At 38.2% G+C, this 24904-nt stretch overlaps 1 protein-coding gene across 2 annotated transcripts; it reads left to right on the top strand.

Annotated features, from left to right (window-relative positions):
- The first annotated feature begins 2884 nt into the window (after positions 1–2884).
- Positions 2885–24632, top strand: SAAL1 (serum amyloid A like 1). Of its 2 annotated transcripts, none has more exons than XM_082660881.1 (12): positions 2885–3047; positions 4468–4581; positions 9290–9373; positions 12695–12774; positions 14511–14570; positions 14705–14820; positions 15166–15346; positions 17650–17732; positions 17821–18009; positions 21127–21320; positions 23351–23443; positions 24128–24632. In XM_082660881.1, exons 1-12 carry the CDS (start codon positions 2913–2915, stop codon positions 24218–24220), a joined length of 1422 nt encoding a protein of 473 aa, XP_082517007.1. In that variant the 5' UTR covers positions 2885–2912; the 3' UTR covers positions 24221–24632. The 2 variants fall into 2 exon arrangements, with proteins under 2 accessions (XP_082517007.1, XP_082517006.1); XM_082660880.1 differs by having other exon boundaries at positions 21124–21320.
- The last annotated feature ends 272 nt before the right edge of the window (positions 24633–24904 follow it).

The raw sequence follows: 24904 nt of genomic DNA, 5'->3' as shown, positions 1-24904 counted from the left end.
CAATTTGTCCTTGGCATTTGGAAACAGCATATGACAGTCTTCTTGGGAACATGAGCCTATTTAATACCATGGGGATGATCAATAAACATCATAGTTTTTAAAGAGGAGATAACGCACTAATAAACAATAGTAATAATTTGGGGTAAAACTTCACAGTCATCCACTGGTATCTGCAGGGGATTGGTTTCAGGATGCCTGCAGATACCAAAATCCGCAAGTACTAAGTGCCTCATATAAAATGCCATAGTATAGTTGACCCTCCACATCCGCTGAGTGGAAACCACCCATGTGGAGAGCAGGCCAGCTGTATGTCCAGAACACAGACTATACTGTATAAACCATATATGGACTATTATATGGACCAATTATCAGTCCATAACTCCCTGTTCCAAATCATGGAAAAGATAATAAGAATACCATGAACAACTTTGGCAATAAAGCTTAAAACTTGATAAAAATCAACAAATTCTTAGAAAAATACAACTTACAAAAACTGACTCAAGAAGAAATGAAAACTTGGATTATTCTATAATTATTGTAAAAGATCAACTCTTCCCCCAGAGAAAACAACAGTCCCAGATGGTTCTATAGACAATTTAACCCTTCAAGAAAAGAAATGATTGTTTTTTTATACAAACAATTCTGCCCAGTAGAAAATATCCCCATCCTTTCTGTGAGGGTAGGAAAATTTGACACCATGAAAATCGAAGGAAAATTCAAGCAGTCAGAACTTTACAAGACTTGCCTGGTGGTACAGTGGTTAAGAATCTGCCTGCCAATGAAGGGGACACGGGTTCAAGCCCTGGTCTGGGAAGATCTCACATGCCCCGGAGCAACTAAGCCCATGTGCCACAACTACTGAGCCGTGCTCTGGAGCCTGTGAGCCACAACTACTGAGCCCACACGCCAGAACTACTGAAGCCCGCACGCCTAGAGCCCATGCTCTGCAACAAGAGAAGCCACTGCAATGAGAAGCCCACGCACTGCAACAAAGAGTAGCCCCCACTCACCACAACTAGAGAAAGCCCATGCACAGCAACGAAGACCCAACACAGCCAAAAATAAATAAATAAATAAATTTTAAAAACTAGGTAGCTAAAAAAAATAATAACTTTACAGAATATTACCAATAACAAGTTGTGAAGCTGAAAGAAACTTTCAGCCACCGATAATTTCCTAAACTACCAATTATAATTTTTTAAAATTTAAACTATGCTAAAGACAGAATTACTTATTTTTTGTTACAGAAAATGTTCTTACAAGGTCACTGTTATATAAAAAAATGATCAAAGAAACGTCAGCAAAAAGTATATTAAAAAAGGGTTGTAAATAGGCAGAGCACAGAGGATTTTTTAGGGCAGTGAAACTAACTACTCTGTATGATACTATAATGGTAGATATCTGCCATTATAAATTTCCAGAGCCATAGAATGTACAACACCAAGAGTAACCCTAATGTAAACTATGGACTCTGGGTGATAATGATGCACCAATGTAGGTTTGTGAGTTGCATCAAATGTTGTACATTGTATCTGGTGGGGAATGTTGATAATGGTAGAGGCTATGTATGAATGGGGGCAAGGGTTCTAAGGGAAATCTCTGTACCTTCTGCTTAATACTGCTGTGGCTAAAACTGCTCCAAAAATAAAGTCTACTAAAAAAAGAAAAAGGATTGTAGAAGTGTGTCAGGCTACTTACTAATAAAAGTAAGTTGCATATTTTTCTGGATTTCATTTTAAGGTATTTGTTGGTTTCTTAAAATTGGTGATTTACTGTGATTTCTTTTTTCCCATTCTAAATAAATATTTCCTATTGTAACAAATTTAATATTTGTAATTTTGTACCGTTTCCCCTAAAAGGGGCTTCTGAAATTGCATAATTCAGGTCCCACAAAACCTGGGTCTGCCCCTGCACAAATGGTGAAAAAATGTTTATAATTATTTGAGCCTAGGGTCTAGTTGTATTCTATGTGTTAACACACAGTATTTTTTGTCCTGTTTTAATATACCTTAAAAATTTCCATAAGTGCAATTGCTGTGTCAATTGGAACTTTATTTTGTTAGAAATTTTACCATCATCTGTTCATGATTTTGAGAAGCAAGGTCCCTGAGGAACCACACCTATGTCGTTCTGCATTTGTAAATGTGGGGCTCACAGTAATTTGATGTGTATGTGCCAAAATCGGAGATCTTTGTTATATCTTCTAGTACAGTTGTGCCGGAGCATTTAAAACATTAAAATACATATTTTATTTTTCCTTTCTGTAAGGGAATCATATTGGTATTATCGGAATTACATGTTGAGGTAAGTTATATCATCTATAAATTTCATTTCATTAAAGTGGTGTTCTAAAATTTTTGCTGTGGGGTTTGGTGGAGCGTTGGGTCTGATGTTGAGTGTCATCAAACTAAATAGAAGCAGGAACTGAAAACACAGGAACTGAAAACACAGTAATACTGACGTTCTTCCTGGTGACTTTCGTCTTTTCCAGGATTCCGACTACACCTGGGAGAGAAATGATGCCTTTAAGAATGGCAAGTGTGCCCAGAGGTCAGAGGTCCGATAGCTTCACGTCTGTACTAGAGACATTGTCCTGTTCCATGCCCGCACCCCCTGTCCCTTCCAATCAGACTAAGGGCTCTTGGAGAGATGGAATATCTGGTCCAGTGAGGGTGACAAATAACAATTATGAATATAACCGCGCTGCGGTCCTGGGTAGAGCGTTGGGTAAGTCAAGACAACTGGGCTCCCTAGTCTGATGGGCAAATTGCTCGGGCGCTCGGGCTGGCAGGGCTCCGGGCAGCAGGGGGCGCTGTGGCGGGAGCCGCGCCGTGCCCTCTTGGCGCCTGGAGGCCTCTCTTCTCCTCCGGCGGCTTCCGGAGCTGCTCTCGCGCGCCGGAGGAGGCCAAGTCATGGACCGCAATCCCTCTCCGCCGCTGCGGAGTCGGGAGGAGGAGGAGGAGGAGGCGGCGGCCGTGGGGGACTGCATAGGCAGCACGGTCTACAGCAAGCACTGGCTCTTCGGCGTCCTCACCGGGCTCATGCAGGTGCGGAAACTCGTGCCTCGCGTGGGCTCCCTGTACGTTCCCCCAGACCCCCACCCCGCCTCTGGCAGCCCTCTACTGCCGGGGGAGCCGCCGTCCCCACGGCGACCCCCTCCCCAGGCCCCAGCGGCCAGGTCTCACCCTTTGCGTCCTTGCTGTCTCCCGGACCCTAAAACTGCCGTGCGCCGCTCCCTGTGCCCCTCAACACAGAGGGAAGTGTAATGGCAGGGATGCTGGAATGCTTCTAATTAAAATGTTTTACTTTTGAAAATTTTCCAAAAATACGTGACCAGTTTCTGCCCCTCATTCCCACTTTCGTTTCTGAAGCCCAGGTCCTAATTGATCTGTTTCGAGGACTTTCGTTGTAGTAGAATAAATGGTGATTTTGCAGTCAAACAGCCCTGTTGTCAACAGCGCGGCTTGCCCAGCGTGACTTTGGGCAAATCGCCTAACCGATTTCTTTCTCAGTTTCTATAAAGTGGGATAATATTTATATTATTGTATATAGAGTTATTGCGTAGATTGTATAAGATTATAATAGCCATAGAGTGCTTACTATAGTGTTTGCCTCATAGGAGCCTCTCAGTAAATATGAACGTTCTTATGTTTCCCTAACTTTTTTCCTACTTCCAATCACTGTCCTCTCCACTCCACCTTCTACACAGCTGCGAGAATAATCTTAAAAAAAAAAAAAAGCCGTCTATGGGAACTCCTCAGAGTTACCTTTGCCTACAGGAGAAAAATACATATTTCTTAGCTCGGAATCCAGGAATCTTTGCAACTTTTCCAGCTTCATCTGCCCATGACACGCTAAACTGCTTACCATTCCGCACACATGCTAGGCCCTTTCTTAACTCTGAACACTTGTATTTTCTTCTGTATGCTCTTCTCCCTTCTTCACATGACAAACTTCGATTACTTCTCAAAGATTTAGCTTCAGTATCACCTCCTAAGAGAAGTTGGGGAAAATTTCTCCCAGATGTAGGTCATGGGTCCATCATTTTTGTTCTCACGGCTCTTTGTCCACAATTCAGGTGGATCACTTAGCTTTTTCTGTTGTGATTATCAGTTTATATGTCTTTTCCCCACTGGATCCTAAACTACTTGGAAGTAAGGGATTAAATCTTGTTTATCTTTGTATTTCTACCCAGTGCCTAGCAGTAGTGTTTACCCAAGGTACCCAAGGTACTAATTTCCTTTTTTTTTTTTTTTTTTGGCGGCACCGGGTGACATGTGGGGTCTTAGTTCCCCGACCAGGGAATGAACCCGTGGCTGCTGCAGTGGAAACTTGGAGTCCTAACCACTGGACCTCCAGGGAATTCCCCCTTTTTTTTGTTGTGACCTCTAAATGATTATGGGGTAATATTACTTGAGGAGTACTGTGGACAGCCTTTATTCATCTCCTTCCTTTGTGTTTCTGAAGATTGTTAGCCCTGAAAACTCCAAATCCAGCTCAGATCATGAGGAGCAGCAGATGGAGCTTGATGAAGAAATGGAGAATGAAATTTGCAGAGTGTGGGATATGTCAATGGATGAGGTATGGGGTTGGAAATGGAAGTGAAAAGACTGTTGGGTAAGGAGGTAGTGAATGGATTTTTTTTTTTTTTTTTTTAGGTTCAGTCCTTAAGTCTCTGGGGAAAAACTTTAATGTCTGTAGTCACTCCTATTTATGGTACAGGGATGAGGTCCCAGGAGCTGTAAATGCTCAACTTTTGTCTTTGAAGGCAGAAAATCTGAGTGTCATTAGATTTGGGCTATGTAGATAGTTCTTATGAATGCTGGAATGCTTGTAGCCCAGGAAAGTTCTGATACTTATCTACCTAAAAAGAACACTGGCCTTATATTTGAGAGCAGGTTAGGAGTTAGGAGACCACTGAGGTACCACAATTAAGCTAGAAGAAAGGGACAAGAAGGAATTACATGTATATAATTGCAATAATATTTTAACATTTTGTGTTGTACTCTGTAGCTTGAAAGCATTCTACCTGCTTTCACAGTAACCCTGTGATATAGGTAGTATCCTTATTTTACAGGTAAGAAAAGGGGCAAAAAAAGAGGTTGACTTATATAATCTCTCATTTTATTACTTGGACTTTTGCAGTAGATTTCTGATTAAAATCCTTGTGTTAGTCTCTTTCACCTCCCTCTGTCCTCCACATTGCTACCCAAGGTATCTTTTTCCTAAAACAGATTTACTCATATTAAAATTCTCTCTTAAAATTTGTCAATGGCTGCTCATTGTCTTCAACCATTTTTTAAAGCAGCTTTATGAGATATTATTGACACAAAAAATCCTGCATATATTTTGAGGTATAATTGAAGTATAAAAACTGCACATCTTTAAAGTGTACAATTAGAAAAATTTTAATGTATGTATTTGCGCATGAAACCATCACCATAATTAAGACAGAGAGCATGTCTGTCAGCCCCAAAAAGTTTCTTTATGCCCCTTAAGGGTAATCCCAGTATCTCACCCCTCCCTGCTTCTACCCTCTCCAGGCAACTACTGATGGGCTTTCTGTCACTTCAGAGTAGTTTGCATTTTCTAGAGTTTTGTATAAATGGGATTGCATTCTTTTTTCGGATGAGTCTGGCTCTTTCACTCAGCATCAGTATTTTAGATTCATCCATGTTGTTGTGTATATTTATAGTTTATTATTTTTTATTGCTGAATGGTATTCCATTATATGTGTATACCATGATTGATTCTTTGATGGATATTTGAGTTGTTTACAGTTTACTACAAATAAAGCTTCTGTGAATGTCTGTGTATAAGTATGTATGGATAGATGTTTTCCTTTCTCTTGGGTGAGTACCTAGAGTAGTGTGGCTGGATTATATGGTAGGTGTATGTTTAACTTATAAAGAAAAGATCAAATTATTTTCCAAAGTGTTTTTTACACTTCACGTTGCCACCAGCGGTGTATGAGATACAGTCCAGTTCCAATTTCTTCTCATCCTTAGCAACACTTGGTATGGTTAGTCTTTTTAATTTCAGCCATTCTAATAAGAGTGTTGTGATTCTCACTGTAATTATGATTTAGATCTCCCTAATTACTAATAACAGTGACCATATTTTCCTGTGCTTATTTGCAATCTGTGTATTTTCTTTAGTGCAAGGGGCTGTTTAAATCTTTTGCCCACTTTTTAATTGTGTTGTGTTTTTTTTTCCTGTAAGTTTTATGATTTTAGGTTTTACTTATAGGTCTGTGATCCATTTTGACTTAATTTTTGTGTTTGATGCAAGGTATGAACTGAATTTCACTTTTTTTTGCCTACGGATAACCAGTTCTAGTTAGTGTGTTTAAAAGACTATTCTTTCTCCACTGAATTACCTTTGCACCTTTGTCAAAAATCAGTTATCCGTACATATACACATGAGTCTATTTCTGGACTCTGTTCTGTTCCATTGATCTATTTGTATCTTTTTGCCAATACCACATTGTTTTGATTACTGTAGCTTTGTAATAAATCTTGAAATTAGGTAGTGTTAATCTCCAACTCTGTTCTTTTTCAAAGTTGTTTTGGTTGTCCTATGTCCTTTGTATTTCCAAATTAATTTTAGAATCAATTTGTCAATTTCTACAAAAAGCCTTCTTGGATTTTGACTGAGATTGAGTTCAATTTATTGATCATTTAGGAAAAGAATTGATAAATTAACAATAATGAGTCTTTTGACCCATGAACAAGTTCTGTCGCTCCATTTGTTTAGGTCTTCTCTAATTTCTTCAGCAAAGTTATGTAGTTTTTAGTATTTAGGTCTTTCACATCTTTTGTCAGTATTTCATATTTTGGGGAGCTATTGTAAATAGTATTTTTTAAAAATTTCAGTATATAGATATACATTGATAGTATATAGGTAGTATATAGTATACAATTGATTTTATAGACCTTGGTCTGTCTTGGTAAATGTTCCGTGTTCACTTAAAAAGAACGTGTGTGCTCCTGCTGCTGGTGGGAGTGTCCTGTAAATGTCAATTTGATCAAGTTGGTTGAGAGTATTGTTCATCTTCTCTATACTTTTTCTACAGTTATTAAGAAGCTGTGGTTTTAAAACATTTTTTAAAGGAAACAACCTGTTTTTCAAATGAAATCTTAGTGTGAAATCCTCAAATATCAAATAGGTAAACTAGAGCTGCTGTTTGAATGAGATTGTCCATGGAGGCAGGGTCATGCTCTTGGCTTCCTCTTTGTCCTCTTATGGTAGCTCTTGAAGCACCTCTAGAGAACTGAGCTGCCCACTGATTCACTGGCATAAATTCCCTCCAATGAGACTACATCTCACACATCACCTGCCACTCAGTGCTTCAGCAGGACCAGAGACTTCCAGGTGCTTCCTGCATTTTCACGTACTCATGCTCTGTTCATGCCACTCTGCATGGAATGTCCTCCACCTGCAAGATCTTTCCCACCTTTTATGGCCCACCTCAAATGTCACCTCCCCTGTGATGCCTCCCCAGACACTCCAGGCAGGATTCCTCTCTTTTCTGTGCTCTCATGGAACCTGTTCATTCTATTACATAACACTTATCCTGTTATTCAGTGATTGTTTTGAGCCTGTGTCCTCTGATGGATTTAAGTTCCTCCTCTTAAAAGTTTAATGTCACGTCTTCAGAGATACTTTCTCTGATATATCTAGAGTAGCCCCCCTAGTCTTCATTTCTAGCACACACCATCTTGTTTATCTTCTTTGTAGCACTTAGGATTTATGTAGTTTAGTTGTATATATGTTTGTTTGTTCATCCCTCTAGAATGAAAACTCCACTGAGACTTTACCTATCTCATTCACTGATGTGTCCCCAGAGCCTGAAACAGTGCTTATTACTCAGGTTTTTCAGTAAATGTTTTATGAAGAGGTAATCAATGGATGAATACCTGACAGTTACTATGGTGTGCTGGTTAAGAGTGTGGATTTGATCAGACTCATCTGGGTTCAAATTCTGGCTGTGTTCTCCTACTGATTGTACAGTCTTGGGCAGGTTGCCTAACCTTTTAAAACTGCAGTGTGTAATGGGGTTAATAATAATTACTTCATAGGGTTGTTTGAGAATTAAGTGAGATAGCATGCAAACCACTTCACTGGCCCTGGCATTTAATACTTGTTCAATAAATGTTAATTGCCATTATTGTTATTATTGGCATTGGTATTATTAGGCTACCTAATTATTGATATTATTCCTGCTACTCCAGGAATTATTAACTGTCATTAAATAAATAAATCGCTGCATGCTACAAAGAGTTGCCCACATGACAGACAGCTTGATCACTTAGAGTGGAGAGCACCTGCTGCTTTGACTTTTAATTTGGAGTGTGTCTTTGAAATATTCTCTCTGACCATGATCTCTTAATAAGTGCAGTATATCTCTTCCAGTCAACAGTCATGCAGGTTACCCCAATTTCAGCTGCTCTGAAGGATTACTTTCTCTCTCTTTGAGAGCCCTTCGAAGGGCATTTTTCACGTGAGACATATAGCCTGTGTTCTAAGTTAAGGTATTGCGAATACACACCTCAACTTTGGTGAAAATACGAGGCAGTAGACAGCCAGAAACTTAATTTTATCTAGACATTTTACAATGCAAATCTCCACAGCTAATTGATTTAGTTTTGGAGCCCACATTTCTAGCGAGATTGGGCCACATGTCCACTCCAGGTTCATTCACCTGTGTGGTGTGTCCCTTTAGGCACTGGGGACCGGGCAAACTCTCTAGGAAGATGTGAAGCTGTCACAGTTACATTGTGATCAGAATTTTTTTCTGTTGAGGATTTTGAAAACAAAAGTTCTGGTTTTGGACATAACCCAATAGGGGTTTTTAATCTGTTTTCTCTATCAAGTTTTAAGCTCTTAGAAGACAGAAATTATGACTTTTACTTTTTTCCCTTATCCTATCTTCTAGCATGATACCTGGTAATCAGCAAATGTGCTTGAATGAGTTAAAGAGAATTCCTGGTGGGTAGAAAGATCATTAAGATAAATACATACAAGGCAGTAAAAGGAGGACAGTCCTTTGGAATATCACAGTTAGTTCAGATTTGTTTATGGGATTGTTCCATTGCCTTGAGACCAGATACCACAGCACTAACATTACTTTTGTCTATTGACACAATTCCTAACCTTGTGGGATTTTTTTCCTTGTGCTTGAAAGGAGGTATATATGGAATTATTATTATTTTTTTATGGTTGCCTGAGCTATGGTGTTTAAGGAGGAATATTCAGCATCCAAGTTAATAATCATTTTTATTTTCAGGATGTGGCTTTGTTTCTCCACGAATTTAATGTTCCTGACATATTTATGGGAATATTGGCCAAATCCAAATGTCCTCGATTAAGAGTAAGTACGTGCATTTCTAAAGCTGCCTCTTTGGAGCAGTAACAGCAGATAGTGCTGGATAGTCTTTCATTTTTCTCACTTTAATGTTCTTGATGGCTACAAATGAGTCTGCAGATGTTTATTGAACATTACCAGGTACTAAGTAATATACTATTTAAAATTATTACAGTCATAGAATTTTAGATTTGGGCTGGACCAGGGAGATCAATACTTTAATTTAACAGCTATGGACACTAGATAGTCCTAATCATCATTATGCCACTAATATGTGGCTGAACAGGGAACAGTGCCCAGACCACCCATTTCTCAGTTTATTGCTTTTTTTTTTTTTAAAGTCATAAAATCCTCTATTGCTTAAGCTCAGCCTATTGCTCAAGACTCTCCACAATCTGAATCCAGTTCGTCTTTCTAGCATAAAATGTACCCTCCAGATAGTCTTCTAATTTAGCATGGCCTGTCTACTCCTCACCTCAGGAGCTTACTATGATCGTTGCCATCTCTGTGCCTTCCTTTGTATGCCTTCCATCCCCTCTCAATATTCACATCTATTTTCCCAAGATGATACTTTACTTCCAAGCCTTCCTAAATAAGTAAGCTCTCAGTGGCCAGTGATGATAGTGAATGCACCAAAACAATTCTGTACTTCTCATTAAGTCTTCTATGCTTTAGTGCCATTTAGGTTGACATCTGCTAGGTATATTGTGAGTGATTACAATATACAAATAATAAATAGCAAATATGTATTAAGTAATTATAATCATGAATAACTGCTATTTACTTAGTATTTCATTTTACTACTCTATGAGGTAAGCATTTATCTCTACTTTGTAAGTAAACAAACTAAGTCTCAGGTTAAGAAATTTGTCCAGGGTCATACAACTAGGAAAGAATGGAGCTGGGATTTGAGCCTAGCCTGCCTTACTTCAGTGTAACCACTGTACTGTAGTGTCTCTCTTTGTTTGAAATTATGAAGTGAAGAATTCTGTAGTATATTTTTACAAATTGAATGTTGAATTAAAATTTTATTTAAGTACAATGCTCCACCTGAGTTGGGGCCTCATGAACCAATGAACCACTTTTTCCTTGAGTTGTTATGTTAATATAAAGATTTGACAGTTATATGATTTTCTCCTGGAGTTTTCTAACTTAGGTACACTGACTCATGATTAGTACTTAAAAATAATAAGCTAATTTTAAGAAAATAAGAATTGCTTCTTTCAGGAGTTAGTCCTATTATTATATATGTCTGTGAACCATAGCCTGTCTATGACAGCGATTCTCAGCCGTGGCCACAACTTAGAATCACCTAGGATGTGGGCTTTCCAACTTCAGTGTGTCCCAGAATCACTGATTACTGAGTCCACCCCCAGAGTTTCTGATGGGGTAGGATTGAGGAGTTCTAACAAGTTTGCAGTGATGTTATGGTTTTGACCATATGGTTTTGACCAGCACCAAGGCCCAAACTTTGAGAAGCTTTGAGAAGCTTTGCCCTAGGGAACTTTTATAAATCCCAAGTCAGGCCATTCTCAGATCGATTAAAATAGTCTCTCCAAGTATGGGACTCCAGACAGCTTTTAAAGTCCCCCCAGGTTATTTCAGTGAGTAGCTGAGACTGAAAAACTTGATCTTTGATTGGAAGTTCAATTATTCCCTCTTTAGTTTTTAGGGGAAATGTATCTCTTCTGGCCCTATTCTCTTTTACTCTTTTCCCAACATTTGACCACCCACATTTTACTGAAACTCTTTACTCCTATAGCTTTGGTGCCACCTCACTCTCCTGGTCTCTAACCTGTCCAGTCACTTCTCTGTTACTTTTTTTGACTTTTTATTGATACTTTCTTCCTGTGCTGAGTGTGGACTCCTTTTAAGGTGTAGACTCAGATCCCTTGTCCTCTTTATATTCACTTCCTTGGTGAGTTCATCCACTCTTTACACCTTTGGGGGTAAATCTTCCCTGTGGAATCAAAGCTACGACCTCCTTTCTGATTTCAGGTGCTATATCTCTAACTTTCTTGAGGCATTCTTTATTTGCATGTTGCATTTTCCAATCCAGAAGTCCGTATGTCCTAACTCAGTGTTTGTCGCACTTATCCAATCATATAAATCATATGATGTGCTTGGTAAACAACTTCCCGGACTGTACCCTGGAGATTCTGATTCAGTAGCTCTGAGATGGGACTTGGAAATTGGTATTTTTAACACACCCCCTGAGTGATATTTGTGTTCGAGCAAGTTTGGAAACACTATCCTAACTGAACTCATTGTGTTCTTTCCTATGCTTTCTTTTCCAATTTTTTTGTCAATGGAACCAATCTCTCCTACTGGAGAAATGAAACAACTGGAAACCTAGGAGTTATGTTCAACTGCTTTCTCCCTTTACTCCCATCAAATTATTCTGCTTTCACCTTGAGTCTTTCTCAGCGTCATTCCTTTCCATGCCTGCCATCACCACCCTCATCTTCCTTTACTTGATTTCAGAGATGCAGTGTGATATGGTGAAACGCTCAGGCTCTGGAGCTGTGTTATTTCCTAGTTGGAGATCTTCAGCAAGTTGTTTAACTTCTCTGTGATTTGGTTTCCTCATCTGAAAAATGGGGATAATAATGGTACATACCTCATAAATTATTGTATGAAATGTTATGTGGAAAGTGCTTAGGGTAGTGCCTGGGTGTAGTAAGTGCTAAATAAACATTAGCTGTTACTACTGAGGTTATGAACTTCTTTTAAAGTTTTTTCACTACCATTTTGCTTCCAGAATAATCTACCTAAAATAACATTGCAGTATGTTGACCCCTTCCTTGAGGACCTTCATGTCTCCAAATAACCTACTAAATTAAGTAGGCATTTAGGGCCCTTAATCCTGATCCTTTTTACCTGCTGTCTTTATCTCATGCTCTCCTCCCACTGTGTGCTACTAATAACTGTGTACTGATACGGGCAGCTTTCTGTATTAGCCTTTGTCCACTCTACATTAGTCCCTTCCTGCCTTTGCTGATACTTTCCCCCGTGTTTGAATGTCTGTCTTCTTGTTTGTATATCTAAATCCTACCAATCATTTATGACTCAGTTCATCCGTCAGATTTCTTATTCCGTAACTCCTGCCTGCCTTGGATCTTTCTTTTTCTTATGTCTTTCATCTCCTCTCAAATACTACTGGAAACTTGGCAAATTAGGATGCAGACAGTATACTTCTGTATGCTGCCTCTCCTTCTTTTCTCTCCCCAAACTTGGCTCAGTGAAAGTCTTTTTTTCAAGTTGTTATTTTTGTGTATGTGTCTTTTACCTCAGAGCGACTGTGACCTGTGAAATTTGATTTGGCAGGAAATCTGTGTGGGAATTTTAGGTAATATGGCCTGTTTCCAGGAGATATGTGTGTCCATCAGCAGTGATAAAAATCTTGGGTAAGTTTTATTACATAATAATTATGTTTTTAAAAAATAGGTTCATATTTTATATCCCTAAGGAAATCCTAATACATAGGACAGATAGGGAAACATTATGAAATGTAGTACTTCCTTTCTCCTGATGAGCAGTCTCCAGGAACTTCATTGTGTGTTGATGATGGCTGGGGACTTGTGTGCTATTTATGGACATGGTTCAGGATTTAGGCCTGTTTTCTGTATTGCTTGCCAAGGGGCCTGAATCGTCAGCAGGTGGTAAACCACATGGGATAAGAACCAGTGGGGCAGAACTTGGAGATGGAGGCACCTGACCAGAGTCCAAAATAGTTTAGGCTCGGGGAATCCAAAGTCTCAGAGCTAGAGTCTGGAAAAACTAGACTTGTTGACCAGTGTCACCCTGACACTGGTCAACAAGTCAGTTCTGACTTAGATGGTGGTGATGGGGGACTTGCCAAGAGACTAGAGGGTACAGCGTGGCCCTTGTGATTCAAACGCTCTCATACTTCTGCTTGGAGGCCAGTTCTCTTCTACATGTAGGAAGTTTTGGGCAGAGGATTTCTAAGGTGGAAACCCCGGTGGTTATTTTAAGAGGTCTGAGAACACCCTGGAATTATATGCTACATTTTATGAGTATATTCATTTTCTAGGCAGAGGGTTTATGGCTGTTAATCAGAATGTCAAAGAAATTTGTGTCCACAATAGGTTAAGAAAACTCTTCTAGGCGGTTATTTTCAACAAGGGCTGTAGGGTTTAACACAGGATTCAAGTACCTGGGGCTCTAAAATAGAGGTTATTACCTCTTCTAGGTGTGGAAGGACTTTAAGATCCTAGTTTAAAGTATTTATTCTTCCGTAACGTATAATCATTCATGCAATAAGTGACTCAGGATTATGTTTGGTCTCTAGTGATCCCTATTAAAAATCTGTGAATGAGTAATATTGACAAGTTTTATGAACTTAATTAAATGCATATCTTAAAATTAATATGAAACAGTATACATTGCTGATGAGATATAAATTTGCTCAACCACTTTGGAACAGTTGGGCATTACCTAGTCATATCAGAAGGTACACATATGCGGTGACCCAGTGATGTCACTCATAGGTATATGGTAAGAGAAACCATGCACACATATATCAGTATACTCATATGAAAAGTATTATAAGACTATTGCTTGAAACCCCCAAATTGGAATCAACCCAAATGTTCATCAGTAGTAGGCTGGAAGAATAAATGGTGTTATATTCATACAATGAAATGTTCTGCAGCAATGAATCTGCAGCTACTGGAACAAGATGGGTAGATCTTAAAGACATGGTGTTGGGCCAAAGAACTCAGACTCAAAAGAATACATACAATATAATTTCTTTCATACAAAGTTCAAAACCAAGATATATAAAATGAACTATAGAGTAAGCCAAGAAAATGATTGCTGGATAAGTCTGGTCATTTCTAGGTGGGAAAGAGAATTGTGATTTGTAAGGGACACACAAGGGCTACAGAGACGCAGCTCTGTTCTTTTTCTTGCTTTATAATGATTCACTAAGTATAGATTTGTATCTTACAGGTTTTTATGTGTATATGCTATATTTCACAATTAAAATGTTTAAAAAGTTAAATAAAAACTTATTTAAGTTTTTATAAATAAAAGTTAAGGTTGAGGTCCAGATTTTTTGGCTTGGATATTTGAAATGAGAGAAGTGAGGCATATTGGGTTGACATTTTGTTTTTTGTAGCCAGGTACTATTGTACTGTTTGTGTGACTCAGACCCTCCTACTCTGCTGGAAACAAGCAGGTATGCTCTCTTCTTTTTATGGATTCTATATACTTACCCCTAAGGGAAACTCGGAAAATAGAGTTGCTCTTTCACTCTTGAATTTCCTTCACTGTTTTAGAAAGATAGATACTAAGCTCACATTTATCACGTAGGTTGTTGCTTACTTGCCTTTCCCAGACAGAAGTGGCCGTTGTCTGGGTTGAAAGAATCCGAGAACATCCAGCTATTTATGATAGCATTTGCTTCATCATGTCAAGTTCAACAAATGGTAAGTCACCATGTAATGTAGAAAAAAATATTTTTTAAATTATATTTAATTGTTAGGAAACCAGGTTAACTATTTATGGAGGTCAATTAAAGACTAAGTGTTAGGTGAGAAGGTATTTCAATGCAGGATATGAAGTTTCTCAAACTCTCAGGATACTGATAAATCCCCCACGTAAAAATGACGGAAGCCAAGCAAATTTAAACAGAGGAGGTAAGCAAATTGCCCTTGGAATAAGTAATGCTTTGGCAAGATTTGGCTTTCTTGGAATAGTTTTAAGAATTTCAATTAGACTTACTACTTGAAAAATTTTGTTTCTTATTTCAATATCTCTTTTATTCTCTGCAGTTGACTTGCTGGTGAAGGTCGGGGAGGTTGTGGACAAGCTCTTTGATTTGGATGAGAAGCTAATGTTGGAATGGATTAGAAATGGGGCTGTTCAGCCTCTGGACCAACCCCAGGAAGATTCTGAACAGCAGCCAGTGTTTCGAATTGTGCCCTGTGTACTTGAAGCTGCCAAACAAGTACGGTAGGTGAACTCTTTTGTGCAAAATGTTCTGGGAAAATCCAGTTGCTAGAAGTATCCTTAGATATGTCTTTTTTTTTTTTTTTTTTTTTTTTTTTTTTTGCGGTACGTGGGCCTCTCACTGTTGTGGCCTCTCCCGTTGCGGAGCACAAGCTCCGGACGGGCAGGCTCAGCGGCCATGGCTCACGGGACTAGCCGCTCTGCGGCATGTGGGGTCTTCCTGGACCGGGGCACGAACCCGCGTCCCCTGCATCGGCAGGCGGACTCTCAACCACTGCACCACCAGGGAAGCCCAGATATGTCCTTTTAGTTTCCTTTCAATAGGATGAGTAGCACATAGCTGATCTGTGTCAGGTTTGATTCACTACTGATATTGGTAACAATATATTTGCTCTTTGCAAGAATCATAATGGTTGCAAAATACTTGTTCTAATATTACTTAGCAGTAGGCTATTGTTCAGCATTAATTATGGTTACTGTTTTAAAATCTTCTGCAGTTTCGTATAATTTATATCAAATGGAAAAGATTTTCTTTGTGCTTTATTTTCCACTGGTCATGTGACAACTTCTTCAGTTAATGTCAGACATCACTTCTTTTCTTGCTCCTTGTGTGTATGTGCCAGTCTTGGATAAGTGACTGGCTTTTGGGCTCTGATGTCTTCCCAAGAGTGATTACTAGGTGTTGTAGGTCATTGAAGCTGTTTATTGCTAGTCACTAGAACATTAATTTATGAATTGATCTGCTTATTGGTCAACTGTGCATTCTTAGTGCTTTATAATCCACTTTTTTTTTTTTTTTTTGGCTGTGCTGCGCGGCTTGTGGCATCTTAGTTCCCCAACCACGGATTGAACCTGGGCCCTCAGCAGTGGAAGCATGGAGTCCTAACCACTGGACCACCAGAGAATTCCCTATAACTCATATTAAAACCTTTTAATTTTATGTCCTTTATCCAAGTGAGCATTAAACTCATCATCTTTCCCCCAAACCTGCTTCTTCCGTATTCTCAATCTCAGTAAATGATGTAATCATTATTCCATTTGGATAATGTGGGAGAAACGTGGAAGCCATTACCGATACTTCCCCATCCCAGTCTTTTCCCATGGCTAGTCAACCTCCAATCCTTCTTCCTGACTTTTTCTGGGACTCCATCTGTGCCACCACCAGGCCACTGTCTCTTACCTGGACGGCTACAACATTCTCTGAGTTCCCAGCCTCAAGACTAGCTCCTTCCAAGCCTAGACTGTAGAGCTGTTTTTCTAGAACGTACGCTGGTCATCTCACTTTCATGCTTCAAACACTTCAGTTGCCTTCCTTAGGATGAGGTCCAGATTTTTATGGCTTATAAGGCCCTGTACTGTGATTCTCCATCCTTATTCCTTGTCTTCTGTTTCAACTGTATGAAATTTCCTTCATTTCTTCAACTGAACCAAGCTCTCTCGAAACCAAGCCATTGCACACCACGTTGTCTCTGCCTCCAGCATTTCTTTGCCCCTTTGGGTTTCTGTGTAGCCATTTCTCTTATGATACATTCCCTGATTCTCCAAACTAAATTAAATCTGCTTGCTTTGTGGTCCTCTAGCACCTTGGACTTCTGCTAGTGCTACATTCATATTACTTTACTGTTATTACCCCTTTAATTATTGTCTTTCATTTTAGACAGTAAATTTCATGAAGGTATGGACGTTTTATACATCTCTGTTTTCCCAGCCCCTAACATAGTGCCTGCAAACTATAGGCATTTAAATATTTGCTGAACCATCTTTTAATTGTTCACTATCTTTTTCACTTAATTGTGTGGTTGAAGAACTAAGATTGTGAGTTTCTAGGAATCCAAACTGTTGATCACAAAAATTATACTTATCTGGTTTTAGTATTCTCAACGTGGGAGCTAAGATAATCCTATGAAGTTTTAAGAACATCATTATTGTCAGTGCTTGGTGCAGTGAGCCTTACATTCATTCTATAAAAGTCTCAGTCATTTTTTGTCCTGCTTATGCAAGTAAGCCAGAATGGTGAAGTATCACTTGATAGGTTTCTGCATTGTTACTTTCATGGGACAGGGCCAAAAAGAATTTTTACTTCTTGTCCTGTGTGTGTTGATTGTACTACACAATATTTGTTTTTTGACTGATTTCCCCATCAGAATGTAAGCTCTGGTGAACACAGAGACTTTGTTCTGTTCCCTGTTTTATCCTTAGCATATAGGGCAGTGCCTAGTACAGAGTGATAAATATTTGTTGAATAAATGATTGATTACAGTCCCATAGACAGTAAAGTTGATTGAGTTTTTGCTTTTTGTATTTAGTTCTGAAAATCCAGAAGGGCTCGATGTTTACATGCATATCTTACAGCTGCTGACTACAGTGGATGATGGAATTCAAGCAATTGGTAAGATGTTGTATGGGGAAACATGATAGTTACTCATTTAATTGTTTTCTGTTTTTGAATTACTACTTCCTTCATCATTTTTATTAAGTACGGTGTCCTGATGCTGGAAAAGACACTTGGAATTTACTTTTTGACCTGGTGTGCCATGAATTCTGCCAGTCTGATGATCCACCCATCATACTTCAAGAACAGAAAACAGTGCTAGCCTCTGTTTTTTCAGTGTTGTCCGCCATCTATGCCTCACAGGCTGAACAGGAGTATCTAAAGATAGGAAAAGGCAAGTATAATTTTAGTTCACTAAATTAAATTTTAGTCTATCAGATGTGTTTGCTGTTCATTTTATTTCTTTCTCCCATTTTTTTAGTGCTATTTTAGCCCCTTGAATACAAAAACATCACATGCCCAATACAAAAAAAATTATAAAAGGAAGCCTAGTGCTTGTAATCTGATCCTTCAGAGATAACTACTACACACTCACATCCGTACGTATTTTTTTGCCTGTTTTTTAGGCAACTTTTTTCATTTATAAGTATAAATGAATATTTTCCTATGTAAACAAATGGTCTTTCACAATGATTTTTATGACTAATACAGTTAAATCCGTGAACCATCTAGAATTTATTCTGGTGTTACACGTGAGGTATGGTTTCAAGTTTTTTCCAGATACCCAGCTGTCTCAACGTTACTGAGTAAGTAAACCAGTTTACCGACACAGATTTGAATTTTCATCATTACTATGTTTTATATTTCCCTATATATTTTATTCAGTTCCATTGCTCTATTCATGTATCAGTAGCCACAGTGTTTTAATTATTAAAGCTTTATATTTTGATACCTAGTAGGGCTAGTACTCCTGCATTCTACTTTTTCAGAATGTTTTTGACTGTTATTATTCTTTTTTTTAACACTGAATTAGATTGACAGTTTCCAAAAACAAAACCAAAAAATCTTCCTGATTTTTTTATTGACATCATGTTAAATTTGTAGAGTATCCAAGAACATGTGCTTTTCCATTTGTTCAAGTCTTATTTTATGTCTCTCAGCAATGTTTTATGATTTTCTTCATACAGATCTTACATATTTCTTGTTAGGTTTATTGCTAGATATTTTATCTTATGGATTGCTGTTGTCTATGGTATCTTTTCTTCCATTGATTATTCTTGTTGGAATATGTGAAGACTGTTGGTTTCTGTGTATTATGTTAATGTTGCATCTAGTAACCTTACTGAATTCTCTTACTGTTTTTAATGGTTGTTCCAGTGGTAATCTTGGACTTTATCTAATACTACTTTGGGTTTAACTTAGATATGTCTTATCACTTTTTTACCTCTTCTTTTATTTAATGGGTTGCCTTGGACCTCTGGGGTTAAGTAATAATGGTGATCCTTGCCTTTTTCCTGACTTTACTGGCCATGATTCTAGAGGTTCATCATTAGTCATGATTCTATTTTGGGCTTAAGCTATTTATGTTGTACCATTTGAGGAGATATTAATCTATTTCTATTTTATAAAGAGTTTTTTAATCAAAAAAATGATGACTGTTTTCAAGTGTCTTCTCTGCATTTATGGATGTTACCTCACTGAGAAGGTGACATTGAGTACAAACCTGAGGGAAGTAATGGAGTGAGTCATGTGAATACTTGGGGAGAAAAGCATTCCAGACAGAGAGAACGACGAGTGTAAAAGCCCTGAATTAGAAGTGTGCCTGGTATATTTGAGGAAGAGCAGTGAAGCCCTGTATGGCTGGGGCGGTTTCAGCCTGGATAAGAGGAATGTAACCTGGGGCCAGAGAGGCAACAGGGGCTAGAGTGTAGAGGGCCTGGTTTTGCCTTTTACTTGGAATGAGTTAGGGAGCTGTGGAGGGTTTTAAGCAGAGGATGGACAGACAGGAGCCAACTTTAATAGGCTCTCTTTGGCAGACATGTTGATGAGAAATGCAGGGGGAGGGCAAGGGTACAAAAGGGAGACTAGTTAGGAGGCTGCTGTGACCTTGAGGCAAGAGATAGTATAACTTGGATTAAGGTGGTAACAGGGGCCGTTGTGGGGAAAAATAATCAGATTCTGATCACTTTTAAGTAATGCCAACAGGATTTGCTGACTGATAGGATGAGGAGGGTGAGAAAAGTCAAGCTATGTCTGGCACTTTTGTCCAGGAGAGTTGCCATTTACTAAGATAGGAAAGAGTGGTGTTTTAAACATGACAAGTTTGAGATGTCTACTCAGTGTTCAGCTGGAGCTGTTGAGCTTACAGTCTTAGTCTGGAGCTGAGGAGAGAGGCCTGAGCTAGACTATAAATGTTGGAGGTGTCAGTTGTTATGCTGATTACTTCTTCCATAACCTTAGTTATTTCTATCGATTTGATTTGATGTGGAAAGAGAGGAAAATTAATATTTTTTACTGCCAATATTTTGTCCTTTTCTTTTTATCATTTGTAGTTCTTAATGAATGTTGATGGCATGTTATTTGGTATATAGGCATTCATTATAGTTTGCCCATAATGCTTTTTTTTTTTTTGGCTTAAATCCTTTTATATCAGATACAAAGGCCACATCCCCTGTTTTCCTTTTGTTTGCATTTGCCCCTAATACCTTTGTCTATCTTACTCTTTTCAACCTTTCTAAATACTTTGTTTTAGGTGTTTTGATTTCTTTTTAATAGATGAGTTAAACTCATTTAAATGTAGTTATAGTTATGTTTGATCTGAATGCTGTCGTATTATATTTTTCATTATGTATATTTATATTGAAATACCTCAATATATAATTTATTTGCTTTGTGAGTATTTCTGGCATTTAGTAAGGGTTGTATTTTGGGTCTAGTGGTTACCTTTATAACTGGCTCAAAATATAATTATAACTGCCCCTCCCCCATTTTTTTAATCCTTAATATCTGATAACTTAAAACATATATCTCAGTGTTGACTATTCCTTATCAATTTTCCCTGGTACTTTCAAATTTAAGTCTTGGGGGATGAGGGGCTGTTCCAGAATTATATTTTCAGATATTTATTCTTTTTCATCATTTTGGGTTTCTTCTTCAATCTGTTATTTATTTGCTTATTTGGGAGTATAAAAGTGTAAGCCTCTTGAAGTCTGAGGCCTTGATGATCTTGTTTACCACCATATCTGCAATACCTAAAATACAGTGTCTAGCAATAGTAGGTGTTCAGTACATGTGCAGGAATGAATGAATGAATGAATGGTAACCAAATTTAACTGGCTGATGCCATGCCTCTTGATTTGTTTGTACAGTAGATCTTCCTCTAATTGACAGCCTGATTCGTGTCTTACAAAATATGAAACATTGTCAGAAGAAACCAGAGAACTCAGCAGAGTCTAACACAGAAGAAACTAAAAAGTCTGATTTAACCCCTCTTGATTTGTTTGTACAGTAGGTCTTCCTCTAATTGACAGCCTGATTCGTGTCTTACAAAATATGAAACATTGTCAGAAGAAACCAGAGAACTCAGCAGAGTCTAACGCAGAAGAAACTAAAAAGTCTGATTTAACCCAGGGTGACTTCCACTTGAAAATCTTGAAGGATATTTCATGTGAATTTCTGTCTAATATTTTCCAAGTTTTAACAAAGGTAGGAAAGAAGTACTAATGCTTTCTTCAGTAAAAGAAAGTATGGATTGCTTACTGCTCCAAATTTTATTATTAGTGTTTTTATTTTTTAATTTTACATAAATTTGGGAAAATAGAGAAAGAAAAAACTTATCATAAGTTTATACTCTTAAACTAACAGCTGATGTAGTTTGGTATATTTATTTTTGTGTTTTTCATATACTTATCACCAGTATATACAATTTTTGGAGGCTGCTCTTTTCATGTAACATTACAAGCACTTTTCCTGACTCCTGATCAATACACTGAAAGATTTTTCACTGAGAGCCAGTTTGTTTAATACCCAATTTGCCAAAAAATCAATTTTCAAAATTTACTGTAAACTTGTTATAAGGAGTATTCTTCCTGAATATGTGCAGGATTATTAACATATTCTTTCTTCGAGCATATTCTTTCTATCCATATATTTTAGGAAAAATATATTTATGACTACAACTATGAAGAATATATTCATATTCATTGACTTTTTTAAGAAGAATATTCCTTAAAACAAGCTTCAGTTATTCTGGTGATTTGTATTTTTGGTGAATTATCTTGCTTCCCTTCTCCTGATTTGGGATTATTACCTTAGCCTAGGTTTTCAGAAGTTAGATTGCTGGTTTCGACATGATAATTGTGAAGCTGACTGAGGCATAAATGGCTACATATTGCCAGAATGCTTTTGACATGTGAAAATATTGGTTTTACTTGATCCTTATTATTGTATATTATAATTTTTATATCAAGTAAAATTCAACAGGTGATAAATTGTGCCTTGTTTTTTTTATTTAATTTTTTGATGTTTTATTTATTTATTTTTGGCTGTGTTGGGTCTTCGTTGCTGCGTGTGGGCTTCCTCTAGCTTCAGCAAGTGGGGGCTACTCTTTGTTGAGGTGCGTGGGCTTCTCATTGCGGTGGCTTTTTTTGTTGCGGAGCACAGGCTCTAGGCGTGTGGGCTTCAGTAGTTGTGGCACGCGGGCTCAGTAGTTGCTCATGGGTTCTAGAGTGCAGGTTTAGTAGTTGTGGCACACGGCCTTAGTTGCTCCACGGCATGTGGGACCTTCCTGGACCAGGGCTTGAACCCGTGTCCCTTGCATTGGCAGGTGGATTCTTAGCCACTGTGCCACCACGGAAGCCCCAAATTGTGCCTTATTTTGATTTGCATTTTTATTATTAGTGAGATTGAATATATTTCCATATATTTGTATATTATTTGTGTTTCCTGCTTTATAAACTTACCCATTTTGATTGTTTATATGAATTCCTTGGGTAATTCTATATCTGTATCTTTTGCATATTCATTGCAAGTATTTTTCCCATTGCTTGTTGTTGCTTTTGTTGTTTTGGAGGGAGGGATGTAGATGTTTCTTAATATTTATGTGGTAGGAATATAGGTGGAAAGTGGGCTGAGAATAAACCAGAGATATGTCTTGAAAATTCTGATATGCCACTCATTGGAATTTGGACTTAATCTTGAGGAAACTGAGGAGCTACTAGAGATTTTTTTTAAGCATCAAGTGATGTGATCTGTTTAGAAAGATTACTCCAAAAGCAATGGAGAGAGAGGATTAGAGCGAGTTGAGGCTAGAAGTCAGGAGACCAACCAACAGGCTCTTGTGGCTGGTGATCTTCAAGAATAATCTGAAGAAGAATGAAAGCTTAGACAGTGGAAGAGTGGATGGAGAGGAGGAGTGGGATGAGAGAGATTTAGTAGAGTAGAATTAAACACTTAGGGGGAGCGGCTAGCAGCAGAGGAGGAAGTCTTGGCTGTACCCCACATTTTTGGTTTGTGCAGCAGGCTGGGTGGCTGGTGGTGCCTTCACCAAAATAAGGGCTGCAGTGGAGCACATGTTGGGGTTACACAAGGAGGAATGATGGTGGGTTTAGTTTGGGACATTTGAAACTCATGTAGGATCAGTAGGGAATTGTAAATACTGGTTTGTATTTACTCACTAGGTATAGCTTTAGAAATTTTCCTTTTTGACATCACATCTTTTTGTTTGTTTGTTTTAGGAGACTGTAGCTCAGGGACTAAAGGAGGGCCAATTAAGCAAACAGAAGTGTTCCTGTGCATTTGAAAACCTTCTTCCTCTCTATAACCCTGTGGTGAGTATGAGTAAATGTATAGGTGGCTGAGTTTCAGGAGATTACTGAGTAAAATGTTTTAAGTAAGCACTTGATCTTTGAGGGCTTTGTCAAAAAAGATAGTGTGTATAATGCGCATGACTTAATGCCTTTGTCAGGTAGATGACTGTTGGATGATTCGTGGCACTAGCCTGAGTAACAGTTTAAATTTTAAGAGAAAGGAATCAACACTGAATTTATAGTACCCCTTTGTGTTATAGCATATATATTAACCAAAAATAAGATTCTTAGGTAGGTACAGTCAGTAGGTTTTTATGGTCCTTCAGATTACATTGCATTTGCTACCATTAGAGGCAATTTCAAAATAACTTTTCTTAGGAAAATGAAGTATGGGGGTGGGTTGAATGAGGGGGTGGGTCACCAAGGAGGATGATAATACAACTCGGGTAATGGACCCTCAAGGGGAATCAGTAGGAGGATAAATACTACTTTAAAAGAAAACAAATGGAAAGGGCTAATCATTTCCTTGAGGTTTCAGAGACCATCCAGGAAGTACTATTATTGTCATCTGACAAGCTGTCCACATTTCTTTTCCATTGGACTGTTTAGAAAACATAGGTAGAGCATTTTTACAGACAATAGTCAGTATCTTAAAACATCTTTTCCTCTACTTATGTTTATTTGGTTCTTTTGTTTGACTCACAGGTAGAAGACTTCCTCAAAATCCTACGTGAAGTTGATAAGACCCTTGCTGGCAACCTGGAGGAAAGCTTCCCAAGTTTGAAGGTTCAGACTTAAAAACTATTGGAATTCCTCTGCTGAAGAAATGAACTCTATTTTCCTTGCTGACAGTTGAAATTGACAAACAGGAAATATTAGACCATAATTGTTCGGTATTATACTCATGCCCTTCTCCTCCAGCATTTTTGTTTGGCATTGGAATCTAGTTTCACTACCATCAAACATCATGTCCCCCCACCCCGCTTCTTTTTTGTATTGGTTGTGCAGTGTTTTGTCTTCTTCAGGTAAAGAAGACAAAATACAAGCTTATCATTGAGGTTCTTTTTTTAATATTTGAGGGGTTGGTGAGGATTTTCTTTGTAACTCTTAATTTGATTTTTTAATTTGATTTTTTTGAAAGTATCCCTGCTGAAAAGAATTGAACTATAAAATTAAAATCGTACCGATTAAACTCTAATTGGTAGGTTTACTTTACGTGTATTTGTATGTCTTTGGTGATGACCTTATCCACAGGTTGAACGTGACTTTAATGTGAGCTTTCAAAGGCACCGATGAAATCACTCCTACCTGCTAGCCAGTGCTAAAAATTCCACTCTTGTTATCTCTTGAAGCTTAAGGTTAAGATGCAAATAACCCCATAAGAGTAACACTCCAAGTTATTGTCATGTTTACCTCAGTGCATAAATTCACATTCTGTTTTCCTGAGAGCACATTCTAAAAGGGGGAGCACAAGGATCTTGA

Source organism: Grampus griseus (assembly GCF_964374135.1).
Source record: "Grampus griseus genome assembly, chromosome: 8".
Taxonomy (NCBI): Eukaryota; Metazoa; Chordata; class Mammalia; order Artiodactyla; family Delphinidae; genus Grampus; species Grampus griseus.
The sequence above is the reverse complement of the archived record's forward strand: the minus strand, read 5'-3'. Positions and strand labels throughout refer to the sequence as shown.